The sequence below is a fragment of the Musca autumnalis genome, unplaced genomic scaffold (genome assembly GCF_047663935.1).
Source record: "Musca autumnalis isolate F117 unplaced genomic scaffold, ASM4766393v1 scaffold_4, whole genome shotgun sequence".
In the NCBI taxonomy this organism is placed as follows: Eukaryota; Metazoa; Arthropoda; class Insecta; order Diptera; family Muscidae; genus Musca; species Musca autumnalis.
In genome coordinates this window covers 38,015,831-38,041,257 of record NW_027411977.1, presented here as the reverse complement: position 1 = coordinate 38,041,257, position 25,427 = coordinate 38,015,831, and the positions used below count along the sequence as shown (strand labels likewise).

At 39.9% G+C, this 25,427-nt stretch overlaps 2 protein-coding genes across 5 annotated transcripts; both read left to right on the top strand.

Annotated features, from left to right (window-relative positions):
* The first annotated feature begins 1,246 nt into the window (after window positions 1–1,246).
* Window positions 1,247–13,309, top strand: LOC141404044 (uncharacterized). 4 transcript variants are annotated; one of them, XM_073987287.1, is made up of 4 exons: window positions 1,247–1,390; window positions 7,664–9,555; window positions 11,963–12,261; window positions 12,338–13,309. In XM_073987287.1, the coding sequence occupies exons 2-4, from the start codon at window positions 7,666–7,668 to the stop codon at window positions 12,939–12,941; spliced, it is 2,793 nt and encodes a 930-aa protein (XP_073843388.1). In that variant the 5' UTR covers window positions 1,247–1,390; window positions 7,664–7,665; the 3' UTR covers window positions 12,942–13,309. The 4 variants fall into 4 exon arrangements, with proteins under 4 accessions (XP_073843388.1, XP_073843386.1, XP_073843390.1 ...); XM_073987285.1 differs by lacking the exon at window positions 1,247–1,390 and adding an exon at window positions 6,493–6,533; XM_073987289.1 differs by lacking the exon at window positions 1,247–1,390 and adding an exon at window positions 7,252–7,333.
* Window positions 13,310–23,617: 10,308 nt separating this feature from the next.
* LOC141402029 (uncharacterized) lies at window positions 23,618–24,865 on the top strand. The gene is made up of 2 exons (XM_073982649.1): window positions 23,618–23,663; window positions 23,733–24,865. The coding sequence occupies exons 1-2, from the start codon at window positions 23,618–23,620 to the stop codon at window positions 24,863–24,865; spliced, it is 1,179 nt and encodes a 392-aa protein (XP_073838750.1).
* Window positions 24,866–25,427: the final 562 nt, after the last annotated feature.

The following is a 25,427-nucleotide window of genomic DNA, read 5'->3' as shown; positions in this document are numbered from 1 at the left end:
CATTTGAGGTTCCCAGTTGTCGCAAAACTTCTCCAACAAAATTTTTTAACATAGGCCCATGCTTTGGTATAGCACCCTTATAATGCTACCTAATTTTCGGTATTTTGAGAATTTTAGATACATTTTTTATCGAGGGAAATAAAAGTATTTTGACACCCGAGGTTCCCAGTGGTCGCGAATTTTCTCTACTATTAATTGTCGGCATAGGTCCCTTGGACAGATGTATAGTCGCCTGGCTACACGTATGGAACATGCTTGACTTTATAATTAACATTAAATTTAAATATTTTGTAAGTAGCCGGTCTTCGGTCGGAATTTAAGACTTTCACCCTTGGACAAACATTCTCCTTACCATAGTAACATTTTTATTAAGAGCTGTTTCAACGCCTAATAGAGATTTATGACAGACTTGTGACGGTCATAAGGCCCATAACTAAATTTAGGCTTATGACCGCGTGACTTTAAAAATCCAATGTTAAATCCTTATGTCCTGCCTACTTAATTTTTTTATGTGTGTATTATTTCGATAGCATACTCCAATCTGTTCGAATACTGGAGTGATTTTATTCTGAAATTAAAGCAACATCGAACATGTGCAGACGAAAATGTAAAAACTAAAATTATTATTTGGAAGACTACAATATCCCGCTATGATTGATTTCAAATTTTCGATGATTCATAAAACCCCGCATTTTAAATAAAAAATAATAATAAAAATTTTAAAATTATTACTCCTAATTATTAATTCATAATACGAATTAAAGATAACTTCAATGTTCGATATGTCCCCAAAAAATTGTAATTAATTCAACAAATTAAAGAATTGTAAAGAATACCTATAACAAAAAAACCCTAACAAAACGTCCTCCAACTGTTCGTAGAAATGCAGACAAGAGAGCTTTGTTAAAACCTCCAAGCAATGTTTGTCACTGCGGCTAATAATGTACACATTAAAATTTGGCCAAAACATACTGACGTCACAGTACTCACGCTGACTTATGATTTAGCTTTGTGAGCAAACCATGCAGATACTAACTGAGACTGAATAAAGTTTCTAGCCAAAATTTTCTTAACCAGAGATTTTTGTTTGAATTTTGGGAGATTTTCTCAAAAAGCCTAACCAAATCAAATCCCATACGGAGTGGTAAAGTGATCTTGCGTTTAACTGCTGAGTAGATTATACCCAACTGTTTGTATGCTTAACGTATTTTTAAGTATAAAAAGAAGCGGCTCTAGCCAATAGAGCACAGTCAACATTAAGACAACAAACGAGGTGGTTCACATTTAACGGGTGCCACTAAAGCGAAAAGAAGGATATTTATTTAAAGTCGCCCCTTCCCCCAATATTTATTACATAAGGATTACAAGCAACAATAAACAAAAACATAAAGTGAGTTTAACAAAAAAAAAAAAAAAACAGCAAAAAAATATGTGGTTATGAAATAATATGGACCTTGGATTCAAATTGACAAAAAGAAAAGAAAACATCATTGCATACACACCTTTAAAACTGATGTGAAATAAAGTAACTGAAAGTGAATGAAGAAGAAGTAAATGCGTTAAGAAAAGTTAAAAAAAAAACGTTACAAACCATAAAATATTGCAGTGTGCAAAACCAAAAAAACAAAATGGCAAAGACAATACGACCAATTATTCATTTCATGGTGAAGTGAATTTTGAATGTGGTGTTGCAAAAAAGTGATTTCAAATATTTACTTCCACAAATTAACTTTGGTGCAAATTAAATTTCCTCGCCAGAGTTATTACATTTTGATGATTAAAGTTATAAAAAAACAATGACAATAACTTGTTGGTGTTGAATTGTGGAAATTAGATATACGCAATTTATTTTAAAAATGGCGAAAGAAATGCCAAAAATTTATAGGTTATCATTGTTAAACCATCAATTTGTAATTGAAAATGAATAATTAAAGCATATTAGGTCTCAAAGTCTTTCTTCAGAAATGTGAATTTTACTTTTAAATCTAACATAAAGATTCGATTGAAAATATTCCATTCATAATCAGAATTATTTCATTTGAAATGCGAAAACGCCAAAAACTCTGTCGGCACCAACTAAAAAGAAATTTGAGCACGAATTGGGTATCCAATTTAGATTAAACATTGGAGATAATAATATTTCCCTCTAACGAAAATCGAGTTCCAATAAAATCGATATCGGACAACTCCTTCGCATACCATCCCAAGCAAAAGTTTAAAATGTTAACTCCAGTGCAGGTTGAAGACTGCTCTAAAATTGTCTTGAAATGTTGAACGAAGGTAGTCGTTGTCGTCGAGATTACAACGGAATAATATTTTTGTGGGCAAGTCCATATTTCCCAGCAAAATCCACCAACTGCTAACTATCAAAAAGAAAGACTAGTAAATTTAGATCACAATCTAAGATTTAGAGTTCATATCTCCCAAGATACTTACAAATTTTTGAAAACAGATTTGAAACGTAGAGTTGCAGGATTTTTTTTGTTTAATAACTTTAAATGCAAATATGTCAAGACTAAGTTGGAGATTCATAACAGCATTCAATCAAATGCAATAATTTTCATTGAAATGCTCAGAACAAACTAAAATAATTAATTACATACTTATTACCTGACCTCCGTGTACCTTTCTGTGAAGAAATTTCTTGCAAAGTCGTCACCATTCTGTTCGATTTTGTGCGCGATCCGTGTGGAGCTCTATTAGCCTTTGGTTCACTTATAAAAGCCAGGTTTAATGAATAATAAAGATTTGTTGTGGCAATTTTTGCAGTTAGGTCCTTTTACCACGGAATGTGGAATGTGCACTCTTTCGACTATTTAGCGCATTGTTCTTCTAATTTTCGATGTCGCTTTTTAACCATTTCATGGAAGAGAATAGATATTCAGAAGAGATATTCCACGAAAGTTCTGACATTGTTCTTTGTCGCCTTTTTAAATCGAGTTCCAAGAAAATCGATATCGGACAACTCCTTCGGATACCCTCCCAAGCAAAAGTTTACAATTTTAACTTTAGTGCAGTTTAAGGACTGTTAGAAAATTGTCTTGAAATGTTGACCGAAGGTAGTCGTTGTCGTCCAGTTTACAACGGGATAATATTTTTGTGGGCAAGTCCATATTTAACAGCAAACTCCCCCAACTAAAATGGCTGCTAACTATCAAAAAGAAAGACTAGTAAATTTAGATCGCATTCCAAGATTTAGAGTCCAAATCTCCCAAGATACTGTTGTGTGTCTTACAAATTTTTGAAAACAAATTTGAAACGAAGAGTTGCAGGCAATTATGTTTCCGTTTAATAACTTTAAATGCAAATATGTCAAGACTAAATTGGATATTCATAACATCATTAAATCCAATCCAATAATTTCCATTGAAATACTCAGAACAAAATGATTAATTACTTACTTATTCCTGAATTCCGTGTACCTTTCTATGTAGAAGTTTCCTGCAAAGTCGTCTCCATTCTGTTCGATTTTGTTCTCGATCCCTGTGGCGCTCTATTAACCTTTGGTTCGCTTATAAAAGCCCGGCTTAATGAATAATAAACATTTGCTGTGGACAATTTTTAGAGTTAGGTCCGTCCTTATACCACGGAATGTGCGACTATTTAGCGCATTGTTCTTCTTATGTTCGATGTCGCTTTTTAACCATTTCATGGGAATTCGCGAATACAGCTTCCCTGACACAGAAGGAAGAGATATTCCACGAAAGTTCTGCCACTGTTCTTTGTCACCATTTTACAAAAAATTGGCTGACAAATGCTGTCATTTGGGAATATATGAGGTTTTTTCAGTAATTGTGCTACACTAGATAAGATTCTGTGGGCCGTCTTTATAACTACCAAATAGTATTCGTATAGGAGTTTCGGAGCCATATTTTCGTGTCCGGCTGACTTTCATAGTATAATTTGAACAAGCAAATTGTATGGTTTAACCTAATTTAAGTGTTCGACAAACTTCTCGCACCATCTATTCATGATCTCTCTTTCATCTTTCAGTAATTGTTCATCTTTATGCTTCGGATAAGCTTAAATGTGCTGTATTAAGGACATCTTAGGCTTTTTACTTTTTTAAAAAATTGTTCTTTGATTTTTTCGAATTCTTCCATGTTTAGGATTTCGCTAATCGCTCCATTTGCTTGACCTTTAATTGGTGCTCTTTGTAACACATTTACTTTTCTGAATTTCTGTCGCACGTGGCACCCTTAATACTTTCATTCCACCAATTAGTGACTGCCTCGCCTGCTTCATTTCTGTAATAATAAAAATAAAAGAATAAAGAAGGCCGAGCACATTTCGAACTAGGTTGCCCTTTTTTTATTCTTTTGTCAGAAGCAAGCATGGTACAAATACACAGATAGCCGCATCGGCAATTGTTGGCAACATAGGATGTCAAAATTTGACATCAATTCAATGCAGTTGACACATTATGTTACCATCAGCTGGCATGATAATGCTACCTGTATTATTGTACCATGGAAGCAAGGCAAGCAGGCGAGGCTGCTTACTCGTATGTACCAGGCATGGCCCAATTATACAGGTCCTCTCTCAAGCGAATTCAAACAAAAACAATGATTTGAAACGTCAAAATTCACAAACAAAGGCGAAAAATTTGTTTTCGCCTACACGGAATATGTTTGAGGCGAATTTCTTTATTGTCAATTAAGGTAGATGCATACATAACATTTTACGAAAAAAGTTGTTGACGCAGTTATTTTTGTTTGGCCTAACAGAAAATACCAGCTGATCGATATTTAACTGCCAAAATAAGTTATTGTAAATTAAATTCTAATACAAACACAACAAATGTTGACATTTAAGGTGTACGTGTTTTTCGATATACATCTACCTGTTCCTCTACAGTTTGACATTTCTCTACCTCACAGCGAATTCAAATGACAAATATGAATTTTGACAGCTCAAATCAAAATCATTTGTTTTTGAGAGAGGACCTTTATAATTGGGAGATGGTACCAGGCCTTTAGACTTTTTGCTGTTTTAGAAAATAGTTTTTGATATTCCACGTAGAGTTTTTCAAAAAATGCCGTCCTTAGCATTTGGCTTCACCGCAGACTTCCTTTTGCTGATTATTGTTGGAAATTATGTTTCCGTTTAATAACTTTAAATGCAAATATATCAAGACTATATTGGTTATTCATAACATCATTGAATCCAATCGAATAATTTCCATTGAAATACTCAGAACAAAATAATTAATTAATTACATATTCCTGACCTCCGTGTACCTTTCTGTGAAGAAGTTTCCTTAAACTTTTTTTCAAGCAGTGCTTATTTTCTCTTTCGAATTGTATGGAGAATCTTAATTTTTCCTTCTGATAAGTAAGTAGCATGTTATCGTCTTTTTCTTTCCTTGGCAGTTATTCTCTTGCGAATCTATATATTTTTATGTGTGAACATGATGTTCACTATAATGAGCTTATTAGTGATACAGAATTACATTAGGTGGATGTTCGCTACCTATTTCTGGGCCAGGTTTTACCCCGCTCGTCAAGACATTTCTGTAGATGGCCTTCTTGATAATTATGTAGTCTATTATCTTCTCTTTTCTTGGTGAATCTTCTGTAGTGAATCTGTGTATATTTTTATGTGGAAACATTGAGTTCAAGTTCACTACAATGAGCTTATTAAAGATACAGAATTGCATTTGGCGGATGTCATAACCTGTCAGGATATTGCCGACTCGATTTTTGAAACCTCCTCGTATAATATTATGTCTTAGAACATATCATTTTCGTGTGCACATTTTTAATTCGTTGGTGCAAATACCAGCATCAATGTTACGTATGTAATTTCTTCTTCTATCTTGAGAGTTTATAATTCGCATACATATTTTTCCTTTTCTTTGTGTATGTTTTTTGTTCTTTCTTTCTTTCTCTTCGACTCCAGTGTTAGAGTGAGCGTTTATAATTCGCATACATATTTTTCCTTTACTTTGTGCATTAAAAATGCTTTTTGTTCTTTCTTTCCCTTCGACTGCAGTGTTTATCATAATGTAGCCATGCATCCATGAACCTCAAACCTGAAAAAAACAACTGAATAGCTTTTTTAGTATTTCAGTAAAACACTTCTCCTAAAAAAAATAAATGTTTAACATTTCTAATCTCAAAAATATATTACTCAATTTCCAATATTCTCTTTTGCGTCTCAACATAACAATTCCATGCAATTTTTCCATGAAAAGAAGCAACGCACTTTCTAGTCAAGTCATTAACCCCATAAACGCTTATATTGACCATCATTATTCTATGGCGCATTTCCTGTAAAATCATAAATTTTTAGTCTTTATTATTCTCACTTTTGTTTGTTTGCAAAATTTTCATATAAACAAATGCAAATTATGAAAACCAAACGCAGTGGTTTTTCCTCATTTCAATTTCACAGAGAAGAAGGAAAACGAAAACATCATTGCCCACTAAGAAAAATTTACATAAAATGCAACACTGCAAGGAAACAATGGTGGCAAGGCAGACAAGGCAAAAAATAACGTCATGCAATGTGAATAAGCTGTGGATGGATGGGTAAGGCAGACAGACATCCGGTTTCATTGGAGAGTTATTTCGTATCTAAAATAAAATCCGTTACAATAGAGTTGTGATGATCGCGTAAGCCATCCGCCAACGCTTTAAGTTTTCGTTTTTTGCATAACATTTTGCGCTCCAGAAATAACAAAACAACAGTTATCAGAAAGATAGCAGGCAACCCCCGCACTTAAAAAAAACTTGAGGTTATGTCATGCATACAAAAAGAGTTTTTAAAAGGGCCAAAGAGGAGGAGTGGTGAGTTTACAACTTCCTCTTTGTTCCCTTGCCAAGTAGGGATTACAATTTTGCAAAATTTAATTTAAAGCTTTTAAAATAAACATTAAATTCAATTTCCCAAATTGAATTGCAAAGCATTGCCAAATAATTTCCTTAAAACTGAGAGCAAAGATAAACTTCAGATTAACCTACCCCCCCAAAAAAAGAGTAGTTAAACTAAAATTACTTAATAAAACACGCTACAACGTATTTTTATTTTCCATTTTGTGGATGCTTTAGGTTTATCTGAGAAAAATAATCAACAAATATTGCTTAACAACAAACAGCAGTAGAGCAGAGCACTCAACTGACGGAAATTCATTACCTTGGTTTGTTTGAATGTTTATCAAGCCATGAATGAGACCAGCAAGCGAGTGAGTGAGTGAGCGTCTTTGCCGGCTGCTTCAAGCTAATGACCTTAAAACGAAAGTAAAAGTAACAAAATTAGCCACGGCGCTCTGCTGCCAATGTACAATAATAATAAAATTTCGTTGAGTCAGTCTCCAGAAACAGCAAAACAGGTTTGTTAATGCCACGGCGCATGCCGCTCGCTACAGATGGCCCCCACTTCAAAGTGGCTGTTTATGGTTTGTTTTGAAATGTTGGTAGAAATGCTGCAGAGCTAAGAAAGAAGAAAAAACTAGCACAATGACCACTTAAGTGTTAGGGATCGAGGCCAAATTTGTTTGTGTGCGAAGGTGTTGTCTTCAAGACAAAAGACAACAAATCGATTACTTAATATTCATAACCAGCTATTCATTTATCACTGCCATCCCAAATTGTAAATTTGAAGGTTAATAATCATAATAATAATAATGTGTTTATTATTGTTTTTGTTTTCTTTCTTTTAGACATGAGAGCAACACTGCAGTGGGCCGTTTTGGCCTCGGTTTTATTGGCCGTTACCATAACTACAATTCAAGCAGAAGAACCCTCTTGGTCGTCGAGTAGTTGGTCCTCCGTTAAGGAATCCATGTTGGCCCGCAGATCTGCAGAGGCTGAGGCCAAGCAGGAAGATGTCCAGGGTCGCAACTATGCTGTCCACGAAGAAATCTTCAGCAATGAAACCAGTGTAAATGAACTTATTGAACAACTCATCACATCACGACGTGAGGGTAGAATTTTGAACGACTACGATCAGGTTTATGCCGATGGTAATGTGGATCAAGCTTTGATGCAGGGTGATGATATGCAGGCCCGCAATATTGTGCGTGACAAACTGTGTTCCTTGGGTTTGATGAGCTGTGAAGCTGAGGGTAAACGTCAATATTATTCCACCATCTATGCCCAGGGACCACCACCAGCCAACATATTCGGCGGCGGACCTTATGGACCAGCTAAACCCATGCCACCACCTGGTTTCTATAACGGCCGTCCTCCCATGGGTCCACCTCCCTCATCGGTTAACTCTTTTGGTCCACCACGCAAGGTGGGTTATGAATCATCGTACAAACCTGGCTACAGACCCTCTGGCGGCAACTACAATGGTCCCTATTTGGAATCTCCACCACCCTCTGCCATTGATGGTTCTGGGTTGACCACCTTCAACAAACCACCACCCGGTGCCATTATCTATGGCAGCAAACCTCCAGGTCCAGTCTACAATGGCGGCAACACCAATGTCCCACCCTATGCCTTTGAAAACCCCGACAAGTTACATGCTGCCGGTTCCCAACAAACCAATTTCTATAGTCATCAATCATCGGCCTCAGCTTCTCAATCGTCCAGTACCAAAGTTGTGGTGGGAGGTACCGTTGCCAATTCCGTATCTGCGGCCGCCGCCAGTGCTGGTTTACAACAACATGTCCATCATCATTTCCATCATGTTGATGGTGGTGATGCCTCCAAGGTCCCTACTGTACCTGTACCATTGGGTAATGGTCAAACCATCAATACCGATTTCTCTGCCTTGGCCCAATCTTCAACTGCCTTTAATCCTCAAACTTCTTCAGCCGGATTTGGTCAAAGTCAAAGCTCAAGCTACAATGCTGGATTCAATGCTGCTTCGCAGGGTGGTCTCTTGTCGTCCCAGTCTTCCAATGGTTTCAAGCCTAATGGTCTAGGTTCCTTTGGATCTTCATCATCTTCCTCGGGTGCTTCTCATGGCTATGGTTCCACAGGTTTTGGCTCATCTAGCTCCGGTTCTGGCTTTAACTCCGGCTCCAACTCTGGTTTTAACTCCGGCTCCAACTCTGGTTTTAATGCTGGCTCCAACTCTGGTTTCAATTCTGGCTCCAACTTTGGCAGCTCTGGTTTTGGTTCAAGCAATGCAGGTTATCAGTCTTCCGGTTCTACCTCTGGCAGTTATCACAGTCAAAATCCCAATTACTATAAAAAAGAGTTGCACAATATCGGCGGTATCCAGGCCTCTTCTTCGAGCAATTTCAACAGCCTAACCTCGGGTTATGATCAATACAACAATGCCGCCGCCGGTGGTTATGATACCTCACGCAATCAATATGTTGATTGCCAATGTGTACCCTTCAACCAGTGCCCAGCTGCCGATCGTATTGGCCGCAAAGAAGATTTGATTTTGGCCATTGATCCCCGTAACCTGGGTAAGGATATTGAGGCCTTAAGTGATGAAGCTGCTGCCAACATTACCACCAATGCTATGCCAGAAAAGAAGGAAGATGACAGCAAATCCGAAGATGGTGAAAAGAAACGCAGCAAACGTGAAGCTGACAAGGCCAAGGATAAACAAGATGATGAGGCTGCCGATTTACCTTTGGATGCTGAAGGGGTAAGTTGTTGACATTTTGCTTGGCTTTTTTGTTTATGTTCTTGTTCTTAACCTGCCTGCCCAAAATTAAAAAAATAACCTAACTTTTAATAATACCTCAAGAAACCCTCCAGCAGTTTCTAATGTTGCACACTACGCTACCCCATCGTAAACATATGCCATGGAAGATTGTAAAATTGATTGGCTAACTCAGAACTGCGATGATAATACGTGTTCTCTTTATGTTCATCTAGCGCGGTTTAGTTAAGGAAAAACTCTCTCAGAGAGTCAAATGCTCAAAATATTTTGAGCAACACTGGACCAACTGCCAACCAGAAAAAGCAAAAAAGCGCACACCTGCTCTCAGAAGACGTTGCTCTCTCCACACACTCACAATTTGCACTCAACTCACCCCACCCAATGACAGCTCCCTAAACTTTAGGGCCTAAAGCAGTCATGGGCACCAAAACATAACCAAACATAATATCTTACGCTCGGGAAGCAGCTGAGTAGTGTACGTGAGATGCTCAGCTGCTCGCGAGCATTAAAAATTATGTATGAGTTGGTGCCCACGGCTACCCTAAGGCAGGGTTAAGCAAAGTGCGGTTTTATACTCTCTGTGAGCGTAAAATACATTGAAATTTATTGAGAGCAAAACCGCACTTTGCCTAACTCTGGCCTAAAGTATGCAAAAGAAAATATGGTGTCTCTTCCTCCTCCAAATAATAAAATATTCTCTCACATAACAAGTGAGAGGAGAACTCAGTGTGGGGCAAGAACTCTCATGCATATTATCAGTTCTTAAAGCAGCGATCGGCAGCTACTACAAAAGTGCTACCCTGTTCATCGAAAGCTGAAACACTACTGGGGATATGTAGGTCGACTTCCGATTAACCCTTTGAGAGTTTTTAAGAGACGAAAAGTTTATGAGCGGTGGCGTATGTGCTTGGCGTAACTAACTACCAACTAAAACCAACAACAACAAGCAATGTATGCTAACCGCACACCTCAAGAGCTACGCTCGCACAAATGCACGCAACCAACCACGCCCTCTAGTGTGGCATGTTAACTCTCGTTCTCTAAGTCTCTTTTGGAGTTTCCCTAACCACTCTTTATCCTTGCTTCCTCCTTTCCCCCCAAAAACCTCAGCGCATCTTTGACCAGCAAGGAGCCATAGCTGCCATTGAGCTGGTGCAACGAAAAGTCTTGCCCACATACGGTGTCTCATTTGGTCTACCCTACCCGCATAACCCAGCTGGTGGTTATCCATCCAATGTTTTGGGTGATCATTATCCTGCACAAAATCCCTACTTCGGTGCCATTGGACCGAATGGCCTAAATCTTGGTTTGATTAATGTCAATCCTTTGGTTTCGGTACAAGTACAAAAAACCGATTATGGCGAGAAAGTGGTCAAGCCATTGGTTAATCTTCATGTTACACCCAATTTGAACATCTTCTCTAAGATTGGTAGCCTATTTAAGCCCAAGGAGACACTGATTGAAAATCACCACTATCATCATCATGACCATCATCATCATGATCATGGACATCATGCTGAAATAATCACAGCACCTGGACCCATATATAGCGATCACAAGCCTGAAATATTAACAGGGCCAGGACCGCTGCATCACTATGCCTCGGGTTTTAAACACTATGAAGTTGAAATGTATCCAAGTAAGCCGATATTTGAATATCATAGTGGACCTCAAATAGCTCCGGCACCATCACACCACAAAGTGCACCCAATACCAAGTCCAATACATGATCACCACCATCATCATCATCATGAACAACAGCATTTCGAACATCATTATGCGGAACATCATCAGCATTCCAGCCACAACACATTCCACTCCACTTCTTCGGCATCATATCCTCCCAGTGGTAATGGGCCTTCCGCAGGCACTGCACCTGGAAGTTATGCTACTGGTCCTGGAAGTTATGGTCCTTCTGCTCCCTCTTACCCACTAAGCGGTAATAGTGGCTTTGGGGCTTCAAATTCCTATCCCCCTGTTGATGGATATCAAGGTTATTCATCAGGTTATGGTGGCTCGGGGGCTGAAGCTGGTGAAAATATTTATGAACGCAGTTCTAACAACAATCAGACCTTTAGATTTGGTCAATCTCAACGTTATCGCCAGGGAAAGGGTCTACAGACCCACAATATACCCACCCAAGCTCCTGGTGCGGCAGAGGGTAGTTCACATATTAGTTTTCCCAAAGATCGTCGTAGACGTAGTGTGGAGGAACATGAAGAAACAATTGAAAAGCGTGCAAGGAGTAGTAGCATCATGGCAGATACTGCAAAACTGCAAGAGGTAGTACAGCAGGGAAAGAGAAGAACATATTTACAACAATAAATACCCCATAGATTAACATTTGCGTGTTCTAATCCATTTTATTTATTTCTTCTCCCCTCCTTAGCGTGCCTACTATGGAAATCGTCCCGTTGAGAAGACCTGTCGTGTAAATGAAGTCTGTTGCCGCCGTCCCTTGCGCCCAGTGCCACCACCCCAACAATATGGACGCTGTGGTGTACGCAATGCTGCTGGTATTACTGGTCGTATCAAGAATCCCGTCTATGTTGATGGTGACAGTGAATTCGGTGAATATCCCTGGCATGTGGCTATTTTGAAAAAGGATCCCAAGGAATCGATTTATGCCTGTGGTGCTACCTTGATTGATGCCCAACACGTTATTACCGCTGCCCATTGCATCAAAGCGTAAGTTTATTTTTTCTCAGTTTGTCAATCTCCAGACATTTTTAATGTAATTTCTTCTTCTCCCTTTTCTCTTCAGTCAAAATGGTTTCGATTTGAGAGCCCGCTTGGGTGAATGGGATGTCAATCATGACGTGGAATTCTTCCCCTACATTGAACGTGATGTTGTCTCCGTGCACATTCATCCTGAATACTATGCCGGTACCTTGGACAATGATTTGGCTGTGCTCAAACTGGATAGCCCTGTTGATTTTAGCAAAAATCCCCACATTAGCCCCGCCTGCTTACCCGACAAATTCTCCGACTTTACTGGTGCCCGTTGCTGGACAACCGGTTGGGGCAAGGATGCCTTTGGTGAACATGGCAAATATCAAAACATTCTCAAGGAAGTCGATGTACCAATCCTCTCCCATCATCAATGTGAAAGCCAATTGCGCCAAACCCGCCTCGGCTATAGCTATAAACTTAATCCCGGTTTCTTGTGTGCTGGTGGTGAAGAAGGCAAAGATGCCTGCAAAGGTGACGGTGGCGGTCCCTTGGTTTGTGAACGTCAAGGTGTCTGGCAGGTGGCTGGTGTTGTCTCCTGGGGTATTGGCTGTGGTCAAGCAAATGTTCCTGGTGTCTATGTTAAGGTTTCCCACTATTTGGACTGGATCCGTCAAATCACTCAATACTATAAATGATTAGAAGCTGTATCATCATCCTCCACGACAACTCGAAGATGTTGCCAAATGCGTGACATATTTGAGTTTCACTTTTAAATCGCCATGTTTTTCGAACTCTGTTTTTTTTTACAAGCTTTTAATTTATTTTGTTAGTGTTGTAAGCATCGAATGATGACGTGCTCTCAGCTTTATGTTTATTTATTTGTTTATTGTTTTAATCCTTATTATTTGTTGTTGTATTTTTTTTAATTGTCCATTGAGATTGTTGCGTGAAAACGCTATTGATCACGTACACATAGAAACTATTTAATTTTTTTATATATGTATTTAATTTATTTTTTGTAATGATGATTATTTAAATAAAATGATTTTTTTGTATTTATAAATAGATGTTTGTGTTTTAGTGATCTTTTAGATTCAAATGTAAATAGTTGAATTTTTAAACAAGGGAAAGTTAAATGAAACCAATGGAAAATTGTATTTCGTTGACAAGCATTATGTAGCATCCCTGAAAATTAAAATTTGTTTAAGATTTCTAAATGATAAGAGAGATTAGGTTGGCAGCCGAAACAAAATAGTGGGTTTTAATAAAATGTTTATGTGGGGCATGACAAAAACGAGTAGACCCACACAGCATAGATTTAAATATTGAAATGTTTAAAATTATATTTATAATTTTTATTTTTTAATTATATATATTTTATGTTTTATATTTTATATTTTATGTTTTATATTCAATGCTTTATATTTTATATTTAATGGGCATGGGCGTATTTAGTGGGCGTGGTCCGTCATTTTGGCTTCAAATATGTTCCTAAGACACAACCCCATTGTCTCCCAAAATTAAAGCTGAAACCGATATAATCATAAGTTTGGCATATACATAGGGCCTTAAAAATAAATGCGTAAGAAGGTACCCCATCTCATCTAAATGTCATAGGGCGGAAAAACAAAACTCACGGGGAAATTCCATTCATGATAACTCCCATAAAGTACACATTGTCACGGCAAGCTTTGAGCATTTGCTGCAAATTTCATGGAAATCGGTCCAGTATTTCGAGATATAACAACATATTTAAACAAGTGAACTAAGGCTATAGTCGGGTCGGGGCCGACTATGTGATACCCTACGCCACTACCCCTGTGCATAAGCTTTTGACTGCTAACATTCATTAAAATTGGGATAGCTTAGCGCCTTTGTCCTCAATGTCTTCATTAATACAGGTCAATTTTGTTGAAACGCATTTAAGTGCATCGTCAGAACAACTCAAATAAAAAAAATGGAAAAGTGGGATGTACGCCAACCATTAATAGGCTCCTTTCTCTGTGAGACCCCCATCAACACCCAAAATTTCGTGAGGATCCGATCAAAATTCCGACCTGTAGTATGGTTGCACAAAAAATGGAAAAAGGTATGCATTACCAACTATTGCGATATCTCTGTTTTTTGGCCCCCTATGACAACCTACATCGCTGTAAAGGTGATATTTTCTACTTTCCTTGCCAGGGTTTGCTTTTGATATACCTCTTACAGAAGAGAGATATTCGCTTTGAAATAAAACGTTGGCCTTTTCTCCAAATAAGTTTTTTTTCACATTTCGACCCCTGAATAATATCCGACCATTACCGAAATCAATAGGTTTATTCCTCTATAGGACCCCCATTTAAAACCCAAAATTTCGTGACGATCCATAAAAATTGCGACGTGTAGCGTGATTACAAACAAATTCAAAAAATGGGATGTATTACCGACTATTGCCTATATCCGTTATTTGGCCACCTACGCCAACCTGCTTTACATCATTGTAAAGATGGAATTTTCTACTTTCATAGTCAGACTCTGCTTTTGGAAAGTCCCCAACCAAAGCTGAGATATTCGTCATTATTATTAAAATCGCAAAAATTAAAAGTTGGTTTCTATTAGCGGCTATTGCGATATCTTCGTTGTTTGACCACCTACGACAACCTACGTTACATCGTTGCAACGGGATATCTTCTACTTTCATCAGCAGGTTTTACTTTTGATATGCCCCATATAGAAGCGGAGATATTCGCTTTGAAATAAAATGTTGATTTTTTCTCAAAATAAGTTTGTTGCCCATTCCGACCCCTGAATATTATCCGACCATCACCAAAATCAATTAATTTCTTCCCTCCGGGACCTTCATCAACACCCAAAATTTGATGATGATCGGATTAAAATTGCGATCTGTAGCGTGATTACAAGGTTTAGATGGACAGACGGACAAACGGTCGGACGGACGGATACACATAGCCAGATCGACTCAACTCGTCGAGACATTCATTTTGGTATATATAACTATGGGTGGTCTACGACCATTATTTCGATGCGTTACAAACTTTTTGCCCAAAACCAACTTATAATACCCTCCCCACATAGTTGTGTAGGCTATAAAAAGTAGACGTGGTCGGGTCTTTAGAAGTACCTAGATTCTAAATTAATTTGTAAATTTTCAAACCGATAAATTTGTTATTATTGCAAATGTAGAATTTTTTTTTTATCAAACAAAATTTGCATCCTATTTTCACCGGGGGCCAATTATGTACTTCCCTGAACTTTTCAGTAAAATCATGGGCGTTGTCAAGTCTTTGGGTCCCATAAGTACGTAAGGTTGAAGACACAACCACAATTGTCTCGTAAATTGATTTCCAAACCAATACATTCGAATTATTGTAAATATAGCATTTTGAAAGAAATAGGTTATGGGAAAGTACCCCGCCCCTTCAACAAAATATGTAGCCTATTTTCACCGGGGCCACCCCTGTACATTCCCTGACAATTTCAGGAAAATCAGTTCAGCAGTTTTTGTAGAAAAGATTAAAATTGAAATAAGAAAAAAGTGGGCGTAGTTAAATTTTCTTTGCATGTTATGGCGAACATTTCATAAAAAGAATTAACCAAATCGGTTCAGCCGTTCTCAACTGATGCCATTACCAACGAATGGCATTTGATTTTTATTTATTTTTTTTTTTTATTTTATTTTATATTTTGTATTTTTTTATATTTTATACTATCAGGTTTTGCAGAAAAAAATTAAATTGAAAACAGTGGGCGTGGTAAAATTTTCTTTTCATAAAAACCTAAGTTGGGTTATGACGGCATTTGTTTTTTATTCATAAAGATATGGCAAAGGGAAATACCCCGCCCCTTCGAAATTCAAAAAAAGGCATCCTATTTCCTCCGGAGGCCGTCCCTGAAAATATCAGGAAAATCGGTTCAGCAGTTTTGTAGATGTAACATATTTTAAAAACTGAGCGTGGTCAAGTCTTTGGGTCCTAACAAAGTAGGTATGATCGGAGACACGACCACAATTGTCTCGCAAAATTTGCATAAAAATCGAATTTTCTTTGCATAAAAACCTAAGTTGGGTTATGACCATGGCACAATTACCATGGTAGTGGCATCGTAAAATTTTGAATATGTTATGTCAAAACTTTCTTTATGTTGTTGGGGAAATTACAACAAAAATATTTTTTTATAAAGGGATTTGACTTTTCATATTCGATCAGCTGGTGTGATACCACTACCTGGTAGTTCTGCCATGGTTATGACGAATATTTCAAAAAAGAATTATCCTAATCTGTCCAGCCGTTCTCAACTGATGCCATTACCATCGAACGACATTTGTTTTTATTTATATAGATTTTATATTTCATATTTTATATTCTATATTTTATGTTTTATATTTTACGTTCTATATTTTATACTTTTTATTTTATATTTTGAATATTATATTTTGTTTTATATGTTTTATTTTATATTTCTTATTTTATATTTTGTAACGTTCACGTACATAATACAACAACTACTACCCTTACCATACAGAACCAGCCATTCAATAACAAACCTACACTACTTCATTACTAGCCAGCGGAATTTTATGCAACCCATATTTTTGGCCGATTCACGTCAAATTTTGGCTCTGATTAAATTGCAATCGAAACATATGACATATGCAAAATGCATAAATTTTAGCATACACAAAATTTATGCATTTTGCATATTTTCTTATGCAACAAATATTTCAATAATGGATACAAAAATGTATGTAAATAAATAAAACGGAAACCTTCGAAATACCGAAAAATGGGGAGTTATCGTTCTATGGGGGCTATATGAAGGCCTGAACATAAAGAGACAAATTTTAGTTGGAAAGTTGTTTACATCCAAGGAAGACTTAATACCAAATTTCACCCATTTCGGAGGAATATCGAGGCCACAACCTTCAAAATATCAGAAATCCGGAGGTACTGTTCTATGGGGGCTATATGAAGACGTGGACCTATACCGATAAATTTCAGGTGGAAAGTTTTATACCCCCAACGAAGACTTAATACCAAATTTCAACCATTTCGGAGGGATATTGAGGCCACAACCTTCAAAATACCAGAAATCCGGAGGTACCGTTCTATGGGGCTATATGAAGACGTGGACCTATACCGATAAATTTAAGGTGGAAAGTTTTATACCCACAACGAAGACTAAATAAAAAATTTCAGTCATTTCAATGGGATATTGAGGCTACAACTTTCAAAATACTGAAAATCGGGAGGCACCGTTCTATGGGGGCTATATGAAGACGTGGACCTATACTAACAAATTTCAGGTGGAAAGTTTTATACTGCCAACGGAGACTTTATACAAAATGTCAGCCATTTAAGTGTGGTGTTGAGGCCACAACCTTCAAAATATCGGAAATCGGGAGGTACCGTTCTATGGGGACTATATGAAAACGTGGACCTATGCGGACAAATTTCAGGTGTAAAGTTTCATACCCCTAACGAAGACTTAATACCACATTTCAGCCACTTCGGTGGGATTTTTAGACCACAAATCCTTGTATATATTTTTGCATATGCTCATTTTATGCAAATATGTAAAAATATGCACGATATGCAAAATATTCAAACATTTCTGGGCCTAATTTGTTTTATTTTGTGATAAAACGAGTTTGTGTCTAATCAGATTTTTTCTACGATCATCCTAACCATATAGGCATTTGCATAGGATTCCACTGTCTAGTCATTACTATCCACTCTCTTAGACAAGGTAGATTTGCATTTCATTGCAACATCACAACATTCACTGTCATTGTCTACAACAAGTAATACTCATTTACACTATACCTCGAGTTACGCAAATATTCCAGAGTTGTATGTTGATGGCGGGCTTACTACTGCAGGGAGTTAGCTACACGGGTGGGAACAAAATATTGTTCTAAATCCGCCAACATACACTTCGGTGCTAAAGCGTAGGGAATACTTTTTGAGGGTTACCCTTTCGAGTCAGCTGAAACACAGGGCCTTCGGGTCAGCTGTTCCACTGGGCCTTCGGGTCGGCAATTCCACCCTTTGGGTCAGCTGTTTCGTAGTTAGAAACCAGTAGTGCATACCCGAGCCCATCGTGTCCCCGCGCATCTACAACCGAACCCTTCTTATTCCCGAGCATCAACAACCGAATGCCGAACTCATCGTGTTCCCGATCATCAAGAGCCGAACCCATCGTTTTCCCGAGCATCAACAGCTGAACGCAGAACCCATCGTGCTCCCGTGCATCAACAGCTGAACGCCTAGCATATAGTGTACCCGATCATCTACAGCCGAACACCGAACCTATCATATCACCGATCAATCACACCGAATCCATCGTATCACCGATCGATCATTCACAGCCGAACAGGGTATACAACGTGTTTCCGATCATCTGATCATCTACATCCGAACACCGAACCCATCGTGTCACCGACAACCTACAACCGAACACGTCGTGTTTCCGATCGTCCACACATAAACGCCGAATACATCGTGTTCCCTATTACTCACATCGGAACACCCAATATATCCCCGATTATCTACAAGTCGTTCAGCAACCGCTTAGCATCCCGAGGTGGTAAAGCAAACATAACTACAAACGAATCGTCTAGAGCAGAACTTGCCGACTCACCGCTAACCCTCAGCTGCCAAACCCCCATCCAGTCCGCCTGAACTATTGAACCATTGATTATATTTTTATCGCTCTTAAACACAAGTAGATTGTAAACTAGTATTTAATCAACAAATAACCCGATTTAGCCCCAGGAAAGAAGAATTCTCGCCTTCTAATGTCGTAAGGTTTAGTCTGTCCTTACGGAGAACCTGGACGCGACTGAACTTACCCCAGCCGACGGTTTTGGGCAAATCCCTCGGCAGCGGGTTCTTTCGTACCGGATTGACCCGGAACAACAGAAAATCATCGTTCCGCCCAGCGGCTGCCACCTCAGTGTACATATGTTTGTATTTGTTTCGTTTCTCTGTGTTGGGAGCAGCATATCCCGGAATGCTTGCTCCGAATTCTTTTGGTCCGTGCCGGGACGGAGGAAAACCCAGGAACAATATATCTGTGTTCAGTTTGTCACATCCGCATCTTCACCCACATCCAACCTTCGGTGAGATGCAATAGATGTCAGGAGAGGGTGCATCTAAGGGGTTGCTCTGGACTTGTCCACGTGAGTGACTACGACAGGGACTATGTTGCTGCATGCTGCGTGAACACAGTCCCCAGTGAGTCGTCGGATTACGAAATTCCCTCGTCGTCTGACTACGTAACTCCCCGCAGTCCCCTCGACAACAACCGTACGCGCAGCCTCTAACACCAGCCGTTGTTGTCCCAATCCCAGAGAATGCATCCTTGTTGGAATTTAATTGCAATGGACACCGATGTAAGAACGAGGAAATAGTAGATTTCATGAGTCGGAAGAACATCAAGGTCGCTGCGGTGCAAGAAACCAAGCTCAACAACAACTGTAGCTTACAACATTGTGATGGTTACAATGTGCTAAGGAAAGATCGCACCAGATGTGGAGGTGGGGGATTAGCTTTCCTATTGCACCAGTCTGTCCAATACAGACCTATCTCGCTTGAGCCTGTCTCTATTGACCCGTACATGGAATGTATGGGGGTAGCAGTCAGGTGTGGAACTGCCGAGATAGAGTTGCTGAACGTGTACATCCCGCCTAGAAATAGCTGTAGCTCAGATTACGTGTCTAACATTAACCCGCTTTTGGAAGGTCATAATCGTCTGGTCCTGGGGGACTTTAATGCGCATCATGAGATGTGGCATTCGGCCCTCGGAAACGACCAGAGAGGTACAGCGCTGGCTGAGCAGATTGACAGCTCTACGTTTTGCACGGTCAATGAGGACGCCCCTACCAGAATTAGAGGAGAGTGTAACAGCCCGCCAGACATAACCATTGTGTCACCTGGTCTGAAAAATGACGTTACCTGCCAACCCGTCATTTCCCTTGGATCAGATCATCTCCCCATAATTGTCTCCATTAGCAGACCACCCGATTTCATTACCTCTGAACGCAGCACATTCGTCATAAGAAAGCTGATTGGCCGGGTTTCAGAGAGTTCACCACTCACCGCTTCAGAGAACTGCCCAATCCTTCTGATGTTCGGGTAGCGGAAAGGACGTTCCGAGACATCATCACTGCTGCAGCCGCTCGCCATATCCCTGCTGGTCGAATACCCGAAGTAAGACCAAACTTCCCAGCAGAGGCGACGGGATTAGCAAATGAGCGTGATGAGCTTCGTCGAACCAACACCAATGACACCAGAGTCAGGGAGCTGACACTGGAAGTTAACAGGCTGGTCAGCGAGCATAAGCGGAACAAATGGTTAAATCATCTGAAGAGCTGCAACATTGAAGCCGGTATAGGAGAATTGTGGGCAACGGTTAAGTCACTCTCGAACCCTGGAAGAAAGGAAGATAAGACCTCAGTCACGTTTGGCGACGTTACGTTGACTGACCCGAAGAGGTGCGCAAGTTATTCCAATCGACAGTTTGTCGAGCACCCCAGAGTGACAGGGCGAAGAGAAGAGTATTACGTCGCATCAGATCTCTTCCTGCCGACGAGGAACCACCACAGTTTACAATGGATGATGTTGCCAATGCCATCAGGAACGCTAAATCATCCAAAGCGTTGGGCCCTGATGGAATCTCCATGGTAATGCTGAAGCAGCTGGATGAGCCGGGAGTGGAGTATCTCTATAAAGTTCTCAACTTCTCTCTATCCACCCTCATTGTTCCCGAAGTCAGGAAAATGGTCAGGGTGGTCCCACTACGGAAGCCCGGCAAGGATGCCAGCAAAAGTGAATCGTACAGGCCTATCTCGCTTTTGTCGCCCGTAGCAAAGACGCCTCTAGGGTCTTAGTCCTCCCAAGTATCGAGTTGCCGATCATCAACATGGATTCCGTAAGCAGCACAGCACGACAACTGCGCTGCACGCCATTACCACACATATTTGAAAATGGGCAGGGTCCCACTACGGAAGCCTGGCAAGGATGCCAGCAAAAGTGAATCGTACAGGCCGATTTCGCTTTTGTCGCCCGTAGCAAAGACCCTAGAGGCCTTAGTCCTCCCCAGTATCGAGTTGCCGATCATCAACATAGATTCCGTAAGCAGCACAGCACGACAACTGCGCTGCACGACATTACCACACATATTTGTCAAGGACTCAACCAGAGACGGCCGTGCTATAGGACAGTGATGGTGGCGCTTGACTTATCAAAAGCCTTTGATACAGTCAGACACTCCACGCCGTTTGAGGACATTGAGCAGACAACCCTCCGGCCAAGCTTGAAACGTTGGATAGTCAATTATATGTGTGGACGCCAGTCGTACGTGGAATTCAGGAACAAGAAGTCCAAACCCCGTAGAGTGAAACAGGGAGTTCCCCAAGGTTGGGTGATATCTCTGAAACTGTTTAACCTCTACCTCTCCTGTATTCCGCCCCCTCCAGACGGCATCGAGATCGTAACGTATGCGGATGATTGCACGATCCTGGTGTCGGGTACCTATCCTGATGACATCTGTGAGAGACTGAACAACTATTTAACCGATCTTATCACCTTTTTCCATTCGAGGAATATGCAGATTTCCGCCACAAAATCAACAGCCACTCTGTTCACCACATGGACAGCGCAGTTTGGAATGTGGAATTGAATGTCGTGGTCGACGGTAGCAGAATTCCGACCACAAACTGCCCCAAAATTTTAGGGGTCACATTCGACACTACTTTCACGTCGTGCGCGCACACCACAGCTATCTGCGACAAGCTGAAACTTTTGCTTCTACGTAGGTTTAAATGGTGCTACAACAACAAGAAGCTGAAAAGCAGGAACAAGGTCCTCAAGTCCCTTGCCGGCAGCACTTGGGGTGCAGATAGAGAAACCTTGTTGACCATATATAACGCGATATGTCGGTCTGTGGTAAGCTATGCGGCGCCAGTCTGGTCCCCGAGATTATGTGATACGAATTGGAAAAAGATTCAAACTTGCCAGAATGCCGCCCTGAGAACAGCAACAGGGTGCCTCCTCAAATCTTCAGTGGACCATCTACATGAGGTGGCAAAGATTCTTCCAGTAAAGCAACACAATGAGATACTTTCGTTTCAGTAGCTGCTTGGATGCTACCGTGTGAGCCATCCCAATCACCATCTTGTGGGTAGGCCCGACACATTCAGGCATATCAGGAAGGATATCCATGCTCTAGAGGGTGAGGTCCAACGATACAGGAGAGAACCACTAGATCATTAAATAGTATTCACACGGATGCAGTTGCCAAGGTCTTAACCAGTTATATTGTGAATAAAGTCCTGGAAATACATCCCCCATCTATTGCAGCTGAGGAGCGTCAGCTGCCACGACAAACTAGAGTATTTTTGGCTCAACTACGCTCGGGATATTGCAGTCGCCTAAATTCCTATTGGGCGGAAATCGACCGCGCCGTGCAAGACATCTGCCCAGTATGTGGCATGGGCCCGCACGACACAAAGCACCATTTCAACTGCCCAGCCAACCCTACTCATCTAACTCCAGTGGATCTGTGGTTACATCCCATCGAAGCTGCCACTTTCCTAGAACTGGAGATAGAAGAAGGAATAACAAATGCTGTTACAACAACAACAACAACAACGGTTTTGGTATCAAAGATCTTCTTCAACATTTCAGCTTGTGCAGATGGATGGACAACTTTATTATTTAACATTTTATAATTTAATTCAAAAATCTTAGGTGCTTCAAATAAGCAGTAAAATGAAAGTATTAATTTCTGTTTCAATATTACATTATTTTTACATATCATGCACTCCAAAATAAAATTCATATGAGGGGACATGGCTTGTAAACAAAACTGCCTTTAATTTGTTGCTTAAATGCAAAGACATTGGTGTCAATGGAATCAATGAAATGAACTTCTTTACATGAATGAATCATGTGAAAGAAGCATGCCAAGGCACCATTAAATGCTGCAGCCAAAAATAAAACTTCCTCAAAACAACTAACATCAACGCCCAATGCTCAAACTGCTAATGGGGAGGCATAAGGAGTAACGTTAAAATTAAAAAATAATATTATGGTAAAATTAAAAACCATTGAAAATGTTAGCGAATATATCAGCAATTATTTGGAGTCAAGCAGTGGTGGTGGTTGCGGCTATAAAACATGCTAACAAATTGTTCGCCATATGTTTATAGCAGGAGGCTTCTTCATACATATGTTCCCCATGATGACCAAGGTAGATAGTTAGGCATGGGTGGCTAAATGAAATCGATAGGTGTTTGAAGCCTTGGTATAAAATTGATGTATAACAAGCAATTGGTGGACATACCATAAATATTTGTTGAATAGTAATGAACAGCGGGATCACATTAGAAATTATAACTTGCGTTATTTTAGGTAAGTTTGAAAATATTTCAAACTAAAAACAAAATATTTTAGGAATTATTATTTTGTTTGTTTTTTAAGCTCTTCTCTCTTCCGGGGAAGCAGTGGGACGTCTGACAAAACGCAATGGTTATATATACAAAACAGCAGCGTTGGGTTCTTCGACACACGGTGGCGGTAGTGCTCTATTCATACCACAAGAACATCAACACTCAGCACCGGATCATGAAATCTCCTATCAGGATGATGGTCATCCAAGTGGAGGTGGAGTTAACGCCAAGTACGATGACAGTTACTATGACTACAAGATAGCAGGTGCTCCAGCTAGTGGCCCTTCTTCTTCGCCATCATATCACTTGAGTGGTGATTCTGGAAAGCCTGGTAATTCCAAGGCAGTTATAAAAGTTTCCTCGGCAAACAATGTTCCAGCAGTATCGTATCATTTGACAAGCGAAACAATTACAAGCGGCCCTAAACCTGGTTACAGTATTGGTAGTGGCCTCAGATCTATTGCCCAAGGATCTGCCAACCAGGCTTACAGTGCAGTGGCATCACAACATGCTGCTGCCAAGCAGGCAGCATTTTTAGCCAAAAATTCTCTGGCCCAGGCGGCGACACAGGCTGCGGCCACAGCTCAAGCTGCCTTGGAGGGTAAACAAATACTTCTCCACGAACTGCAGCAACAAGCTGGAATTGCCCAACAGGCCTTATCCCGGGAATTGGATCAACTGAAATTGGCCCAAACCACAGCACATCTAACACAACAAACTGCCAGAGCAGCTCGCAATCAAATATCTGTACTCACTGGTGCCCTTAACAATGCCAAGGCTGTTGCTGATCATGCCGAGCAAGCTGCCCAGGAGGTGGGCAATCAATTGGCCTCACAATCCACAATGGTGGGTCAAGCAAAAACCCGCCTGGAACAGGTTGAAGAACAATTGAAACAAGCAACCATTGATTATGAAGCAACAAAAGAAGCTGCCTTAAAGGCTTCTTCGTCGGCGGCAGAGGCCCAAGTTAATGCCTCACAAGCTGCTGCTCATGCTACCAAGGAACTACACGATAGTACTCAACAACATCCACCATCCGCCTCGGCAGATGATTCTTTTGAAGATGCCCAAGCATTTGTACATCAAGTCCACCCGAGCGGTAAACGTAGGCATCCCGTTCAACATTCTTCCATTGATCGTAGTGAAGGTGGCGGGAAGCAATAGAAGAATTGTGATTATATTCTTATGTATTTTATGGTTACATACACATTTATATTAATGTAGAACTACTGTTGTTAACTACACTAAACGCATCATACTACACGAATATTCGAAGTCATTATTCTATAGAATTTCATTTTAAGCGTAAAAATATGAACAATATATATATATATTCCTATATAAATACAAAACATACTAAATCCATTTAACTACTTTAATGTGGTGGAGGGTAGGTTAGGTTAGGGGATGTGCAGTCACTAACTATTGACTGCGTCACTCGGAGACCTTCCGGTCCATTGTGATCATCCAGTAAAGAAAAGCTACAAGAAAAGAGGAGATCAAAAGAGAGAGGATAGGGGGAAGAAAGTTGTTAGAAAAGTAAAGAACGAATAAATTACAAGAAAGTTTAAGAGGGGAGGAGTAGTTTTAGAGAAGGAAAAAAGATTTATTTTTAATGGTAGGCAGAATGGTTTAATTAGTTTACGCGTTCAGGTTGCTCTGTCCCAGCCACTTCAGATTTTTGATGATGTTGTAGATCACAGCAGGTTCCACAGTTGAGTAGAAA

Coding starts and splice junctions, on each gene's coding strand:
- LOC141402029 (XM_073982649.1), top strand. CDS start 23,618: ATGAACAGCGGGATCACATTAGAAATTATAACTTGCGTTATTTTAG. Junction 23,664..23,732: donor TATAACTTGCGTTATTTTAG/GTAAGTTTGAAA, acceptor TTGTTTTTTAAG/CTCTTCTCTCTTCCGGGGAA.
- LOC141404044 (XM_073987285.1), top strand. Junction 9,556..11,962: donor TACCTTTGGATGCTGAAGGG/GTAAGTTGTTGA, acceptor TCCCCTCCTTAG/CGTGCCTACTATGGAAATCG. Junction 12,262..12,337: donor GCTGCCCATTGCATCAAAGC/GTAAGTTTATTT, acceptor TTTTCTCTTCAG/TCAAAATGGTTTCGATTTGA.